General features: G+C 45.9%; 1 protein-coding gene across 1 annotated transcript in view; it reads left to right on the top strand.

Annotated features, from left to right (window-relative positions):
• Positions 1-908: 908 nt before the first annotated feature.
• Stab2 (stabilin 2) overlaps positions 909-7,968 on the top strand; it is a 149,014-nt gene continuing 141,954 nt past the window's right edge. The window contains exons 1-2 of the mRNA XM_057757406.1: positions 909-931; positions 973-1,096. Coding sequence (XP_057613389.1) covers positions 909-931; positions 973-1,096 — 147 coding nt within the window. The remainder of the gene's footprint in view (positions 932-972; positions 1,097-7,968) is intronic.

Here is a 7,968-nt window from a genome sequence, read left to right as displayed (position 1 = left end):
TCACGGCTGGGAGAAACTCCGTCCTCACCTTCGGAGGGAAGGAAAGCCTATAGAGTTGTCTTGGCCTCGCGAATGAACAGACTGACGTGGGATCGCTCACTGCAGTGCAAAGAAAACTCGCCTAAAAGACCTGTACATTCATTCCTGGAGATATAAGTGAGAAGAAAATCAAGGTTTTACTAATCTAAGTTGGCACCAGGCTTCATCCAGAGCCTGCGTCCTGACGGAAACCTCAGGTAAAGGGCTCTCCTGCAAGAGGGAAAACCCAATGGGGGAAGGGGCGCGGCCCTTTCCGTGTTCTGTGACACACTACAGTTGGGATTCCGGTAGGAAGATAGATGTAGGTTATCTTAACTCCATAACCAGTTTTCTGAGTGATGCATTCAGAGCAGCTACAGATTATAACACACGACACTGTCGATATCTGTCGCTTTCACATTAAAAAGGAGTAATTGAGACTATTTCAGACGCATACTTGCAAGCAAGAAAATGGTATTGATCCAGGTTCGGACCCACCGCATCTGAAGACAAAAAGCATGGTCCTATAGTAAAGAATAGACGTGAAAAAAACTCAAAGGATGTAGAATTATCAAAAAGACCGCTGCAGCACCTTTTTCTCCCACTAGTTTTCAAAGTCGCTGCAAATACCTAGGTGATGACCTCTGACAGAACGAAGGCATCACTAACGACTGGTTATCTTGTTCTTTATACCGACTTCTGGTGTTGGGGCGATCTCTGGGATGGGGTGCCCAGGGGACCCGCCCAAAGGTCTGTGGTGGAGATGGCCTGTGCTCTGCTGCCACCTCGTGGCGGAGCGCTGTATACACACCCCTGGGAACAGCCTAAAGAAAGCCTTTTACTCCGGGTAAAGGAGCAATGTTTTACAATCAAAAAAATTCTAAGTTCTCATGACCGTGTCCCCTACTGACCCGTACGTGAAAAACTTCACAACGCAACCCGGATTCCCTTCAGGCCACGGAAACACGAAGGTGGCCTTACCCCCTCAGATCCATCATCTCCCCTTGATGATCTCCCAGCGTTTGCTGAGCCGCTCAACCCCTCCAGCCTCAGGTGCTCACCTACTGGCTACCGATTGGTAACCACGAGTCTCTGTGCATGCTTTATGAGCTCCCAAACCCTACTTTCCTTCTATCGTTTATTCTTGTTTTCAATCGCCTCGTCTATTTTTCGTGGTAATTATTAGGCCAGGTGTCTTTCGTTTGGTTGTTTTCTTGTGCGGTTTTATTTAGTTAGTTGGTTGGTGACATCTTAAGTAGCCGTACATGCGCGACCCCACCCAAGGTACTGACAGGCTGGCGACCCAGGGCATCTATTCAAACATCACTTTCTCGTGAACGTTATTTGTGCGTGTGCATATTGTTTATACGTGTTCTGTCGTCTTAGGTTCTTCGGATTTAGCATCATGCCTAGCAGACGGATTCCTTATGCTTTGGTGAGGGAAGGCTGGGGGAGAAGATGGGATGGAGGAAGGAGAGGGAAAGACTTCCGTGAATAAAATAATCCGAACAGTTGGTGGTTAAGAGTGGTGCTAAATCAGATTTTCTCTGTGTGATCGATCGATATGGAAACCCAGCTTTTCACTTAGAACTGAAGTAATAATTTTTCCTAAATTAATCACCCAATACCTCGTTTGATATTCTAATCTCTAATGCATAAATGACTTCCATATAAATTACGGAAGCTCTTAAATCTTTTTTATTTAAATTTTTAAAAATTTTACATACTAGCCTCAGTTCCCCCTCCCTCCCCTTCTCCAGCTCTCCACCTCCCCCCATTCCCCCCACATCCACTCCTCAGAGGGAGTAAGGCCTCCTTGGGGAGTCAACAAAGTCTGGTATACCAAGTCGAGGCAGGACCAAGCCCCTCCCACCTACAGCAAGGCTGAGTAAGGTATCCCACCATAGGGAATGGGCTCCAAAAAGCCAGTTCATACACCCCAGGATAAGCCTTGGTCCCACTGCCAGGCTCCCCGCCACCCAATAAACGAAACCACATAACTGTCACCACATAACTGTCATCCACGTTCACAGTGGGAACCAGCCGGTGTGTAATTTGAGTGAAGTTCCTCCAGAGGGCACCAGCGTACAGTCCCACGTTTGGCTTATTGTAGCCAAAGCACTGACGCGAAACAGATGAATGCGTACAAATAGGGAGCTGAATAAATGAGGTGATGGACAAATCTGGAATGTATGTGATCCCTTTATGGCAAATGTGCCGTTTTGTGATCATTTTCACCCATAAGCACAGCTCGACAGTCAAATGCTAAGGGACGAAAAACCAGCCCGAGCTTTCGGGTATTTTCCCAAATCTTATGACAAAAATGTGGCGATTATAAAATGTATCTGTGGGAAAGTCCACAAAAAATTGTTCAAATCACAACAGTACCCTCATCACTAATTGTGTGCCTTTCCTAGATAAGAAACTATCTAGAAAAGAAAGCCTGACTGCTTTGTCAAAAGTCATCAGCAAGTCAGTAGAAGAATGAAGATTACAGTTTTGAGCTGCTAAATGCTCCTTGTACCAGATATTCCTTGTTGGGCTTTCTTTGGACCCCCCAGCCCCCAATAATGACAAGGGGATTTATAACTAATTATGAAAGCTTCACCTTAGCTTAGGTTTATTTTTAATTAACTCTATTATTAATCTAATAGAACTTAGATTAGCCCGTTTCTGTTAACCTCCATCTTGCTACATGGCTTTTGCCTCTCTCCATTCCATACACCTGACTTGCTTTCCTTCTGCTGGTGTCTGTCACCGCCTCTCTTCTTCCCAGAGTTCCCTTCTCTGCTGGGAAGTCCCGCCTAACCTCTCTTGTCTAATTGTTGACCATTCTGCTCTTCATTAAACCAGTCGGGTGCCGTAGGCAGGCATGGTAAACAGTGACCCATCTTCACAGTTTGCTCAGATATCCAGCAACCTCTCCTCCTACATCTGATGAAGGAGATCCCGCAATTGAGAACCCCTCTTCCCAGGTGTATCAAGTTGACAGCCAAGATTTGCCATCAGAAAATTCAACATAATTCTGATAAAGGTACATATGAAACCATCTTCACGAGTGTGAGCTACCGTAACTCCCACAAGCCAGACTAAAACCCATCTTGTCTCACTCATCTTTTTTTCTCCTCAGCCTTCATGGGTCAGGCTTTGTTCGATGTTTTAGAGGGTGCCCCAGGGCTGGGAGGCAGCGTGTGCCCTCTGCCCAGAGCCACCTCAGCGCCGCCCAGTAAAGGCTGGGCCCTGCATCCCGTGGGCGACATTCCTGCGCAGTACAGCTGCGCTTAATGTTTCAACCCATCCCATTGTTCAGCTGCCTTAATGAGGCCTCTAGGACACTGTGTTTGTGACTGACGGCCACCGCGATGCCACAGCTCAGACACTCGAGCTTGAGTTATGCCCTCTGAGAGTTCTGGGCCATGAGCAAAAAACTATTTATTTTAAAATAAGGACAGCCATAGGAAAGCCCACTTTACCGACAGGGGCATTTTGTTCATTCTCTTCTCGTCCTAACGAAAGGGTATGGCAAATAGAACACCCACTTTGCAGACAGAAGAAAGTCTCACCTCCACGCGTGCTGGCTGGGGAAGGCTTCCATTTCTCAGCTGTGAAATGCCTATAAAAAACACATCTTCCTCCAAGGGCTGCCAGAAAGTTGAGTTAAACAAGGCATGGTGAAGAACTGGTACTGAACCCAGTCCCTCATAGGAGCTCAATGAACATTGGGTGTAATTACTTTCATCAGAATGTATGCAATACTGGAAAAGCATCCAAGACAGCTGTTGTATCCCTGTTATCTGAACTTCCTCTCTATCATGTATTCATCCTTTTCTCCAACACTTCAGGGAAAATGAATTATAACCAGAAGAGGTTTGAACATTGACTAGCTGATGATAATATCTCACTTCCAGCTACTGTTACAGCTTTTGTTGACAGCACTGCTATTATTACAGAGTAAGAAATTAACCACAGCACTCACGGAGATAAAAATAACCAACAGCGCCTATTTGACGACCCCACCTGTTTCTGCCTGTTATGTAGTGCGGGCTAGCCTAGAACTCCTTGTAGAACAGGCTGGCCTCAAACTCAGAGATCTGTTTGTCTCTGCCTTGTGAGTTCTGGGGTTGAAGCTATGTAGCTCCGTGCCTTCCTCTGCTATGAAACTTCAAGAGGAAAAAGAAAATAAAGCTTACAGGGCGGGGGGAGTGCGAGAAAACATGACCACAACTTAGCTCTGAAACAGGAGTTCATAAATGAACTCCCACAGGGAGAAACTACCCCCCACCCGTTTTGTAAACAGTGTTTTATTGAAACACAATCCATTCATTTGTCTTCACATTAGCTCTAGTTGTTGGTTACGTTACAAGAAAATGATGTAGCTTCCAGATACATTATGACCTATTAAGTCTACAGTTTTACCCTCTGGTCCTTTACAGAGAGTTTGCTGACCTGAAGTCTGAAGAGAATGCAGTGGGTTAAGAGATGGTATCTGACCCTATGATACTGTGGCGACAGGAAACAGTCTTTTTCATTTTGTTTTGTGTGTGTGTGTGTCGTTTTGTTTTCTTTTTCAAAAATTAAATAACTGAAGAAATGAAGAAACAGGAAACAGTTGAATGATTGTCATGAAGCCGTGACCACCTCATACTGGTGTGTGAGCTCTGTTACTGTCCTGGAGAACTGTTTAAACCATTGTTGGGAAAGAATGGGACATAAATATTGCTCGGAAATCAGACAATAATAGTGGGTTCCGGCCAGTAGGCTCCAAGTGTTCTGTGTTCTGTTCAAGTAGGGGGAGGGACAGGGGAAGCTGGTAACTGCAGAGCGTATGTCAGATTTTACATTGAGGTCATGTGGGGAACAGAGAGCAAAAGGGAAAGATGATCGTCAAAGACTAAAGAATGCTCTTATCTCTAGCAGAGCAAAGGAAGCAGGTCCATGTGGTCCTCAATCCCGCTGAGCTCAAAGATAGAATGAGAAAGTGGACCTCTGCATGCAGAAATCACTCAGGAGCACCTAGAGAGCAAAACCTAGACAAAAGCTGCTTTAGATTTGCGTAGGATTTAGGATGGGCTGCACTGTTGAGTTTTAACGCAACTGTGAGCTAAAATTTCTATCAGTGTTCCTAGTCTGACAGCGCGTGCCCAGCCACATCCTCCATGGTGTGGGGTAAGCCTAGCTTTATCTTTGGACGCTACATCTATCCCCAAGAGTCTAGCACGTTGTCAGGTGCACAGGGTCCCCTAGGAAGACCAGATGAATGAATTGAGTCTGACGGCACAGGCTGTATTCCCAGTGCTTGAGAGGCTGATGCGAGAGGATCACCATAAATCTGAGGCCAGGCTGGACTCCATGGTTAATCCCAGGGTTACAGAACAAGACCCTACTAAGAACTAAAAAGACAGTTGAATGAGCAGATTTGGAGGGAGGATCATTGTAGCATACAGAGGGAAATCCCACATCAGATCTTGAGTTGGAGGGTGGGTCTTCACTCCCAGAACTGCCCCCATCATTTACTTTGGACACAGCATCTTCCTTCACTCCTTGCACAAACCTGAATTCCCTCTGAGAAGCCATCCCTTCCCCATTCTTAGCTATGCTGATGACCCTATTCCCAGTCCCAGATTGCCTGATATATTCCATCCCTGCAGATACTTGATCAGGCCACTTTAGAAAAAGGATATTCAAAGACCTGTGCTTTTAATGTAGTAGGGGTTTAATTTCTTGTTCTAATGGGTAGACTCCTAGCCAACAAATGAGCCTGGCCTTGGATCCTTCCAATATCAGATTTCCTTCTGTTTGACTGATCTACCAATTGTGTAACTGGCCTAGCTGGACATCTCCACTGGCCTTAGCTTTCTGCTTTGTAACATAAAGATATAATAGTGCACTCCCTGTGGGGACTTTGAGGAGCTAAATAATCCAGTGCAAAGGGCAAAACGCATAACAGACATGTGTGAACTCATTCCCAAAAATGTATCAGCTAGCCAGGTACGGAAAGAGACATGTAGAAAGATGTCATCCTAGACCTGGTGCTTCAGTGGGGAAAGACAGGTGGCAGCAAGCAAGACAGTAGCCACGTGGTTTTACTTATATCTGTAAAAGAGAGCTCTGAGTGAGCACTGTTTACGGGAGGATCGTAAAGGGTGGAGGGCAACCAAGGCAGATGCTACTACCATAACATAGGCAAGCAATCATGACGGTCTCGTTCAAGGGGAGATAGTGGAGATAGGAAGAAGTTACAGGATTTGTGATAGGATTCTACCAGTTAATGGTAGACTCAGTAGCAACTGCTGATATTTCTGATAAGAAAAAAAAAGACGAAAGCTACCTGACCTGGGTACGGTAGTGCACACCTGTAATGCCATACCTCGGAGCTGGACACAAGAGGAGGAATGCAAGAGCTTCCTGAGTTATATGAGACTTATTTAAAACAAACACTGGAGCAACTGGGTGGTAAATTTCGCGATTCCTGTGTGTTCAATAAGCCCTGTCTGCCGTGGGCTGACATGCATGCCAGAAAAGTGGTGTAGGAGTGGTTACGTGCCCACTGTCTACTGATTGAATGAATGACTGAATGAATGAGAAGAAAAATACAGAAAGGAACATGCAGTGCTGGAGCTGAAAGAAACTTTGCCTACTTTACAATTTTGCAAGATCAGCTGACTGGCTTCCACAAAAAGGAAAAAATAAAAATCACAGAGAGAGAGAGAGACAGAGAGAGAGAGAGAGCAAGGTTTGCTGTATGCAAGGATCTAAACTAACAGGAAAAGGAAAGGTCCTTGAGAGCAAGGATGCACGTGCTGGACGCATCCCCTGCCTAGGAAAGCTGACTCCTTGAAAAGCCAGGATCCCGTGAGAGTTCAGGAAATCCCCCAGCTTTGTCAGCATCTCACAACCAATGCATTGATTTACTAGGGTAGAGCATCATACTGAGGAACCGGACGAGCACAGGGCCAGACACAGGCAAGGATTTTTGTCCAAGGTGCCTTCATCCTGCTCTGCCTTATAGGAGGCCTCACCCGCAGGCAGTGCCTTGGCCCCCGCGTGCATCCTACCCAAGACATAAGCATTCCAGCTGAAACGGGCAGCCTCTGGAATCTCAGTATGTGATACCTCATAATAATAATTCTCCTTAAAAAAACAACAGTTCCCCCAAGAAATGGTAATGAACTAAAAACGTGTCTCTCTGTGAAGATGTACATTCTGAGGTAGCTCCTAATAACACTCAAAGCTAAACGAGTCTATGTCCAGATGTCTTCAGCTGATCTTTGACTTTGGAGAGGGACTGCTTGGATCGGTTCAGCCTCTGGAGCTGGTGAAATACTAAGAGTAAAACCCCAGCATTGCAAGAATTCTTCAGCCTCAGTGTGTTCCCATTATTTTGCCTGCTCAACATCCTAGAATACTTTCCCTTTGGTACCGTATTGTTTCAATCCCACCTGACTTGAAGGTGGATCATCAGGGTAATAGGCCAGGTGGCACACACCTTCAATCCAACCTACTCCAGACCAGGAATGCCAGGTCCCCCTCGACTATGTAGCATGCTTGCGTTGGGCTGAATTCATAGCTGTCTTCAGCCACATTCAGGCCATAAGTCACATGATGGACATGCCTATGCAGGCATGTCCCTTTACATAAAACTTGAAGCTTCAGGTGATCTAATTTGCCCATGTTATACCAGTAGAGGGGCTAATGGGCTAGCAGTCTGGGTAAGCCATCACTCTCGGTTCTGATACGCACTGATGAGAACGCCGGCCAGAGTTGTTGTTTGGTTGTAGGGTCTCACTATACAGCCTTAGCTAGCCAACAGCTCTCTATGCAGACTGGCCTAGGATAATAAGTATGCCTCAGACGTGTCCAGCATCAACCACAGGTTCTCTGTGGCCATGCCTCCGTGTGACAACAAAGAGACAGCAGCCAGTTTGATTAAGCTTTACTGGATTATATGGG

The sequence above is a fragment of the Chionomys nivalis genome, chromosome 25 (genome assembly GCF_950005125.1).
Source record: "Chionomys nivalis chromosome 25, mChiNiv1.1, whole genome shotgun sequence".
Classification (NCBI taxonomy): domain Eukaryota; kingdom Metazoa; phylum Chordata; class Mammalia; order Rodentia; family Cricetidae; genus Chionomys; species Chionomys nivalis.
Note: the sequence above shows the minus strand (reverse complement) of the source record. Positions and strands in the feature narration are given on the sequence as shown.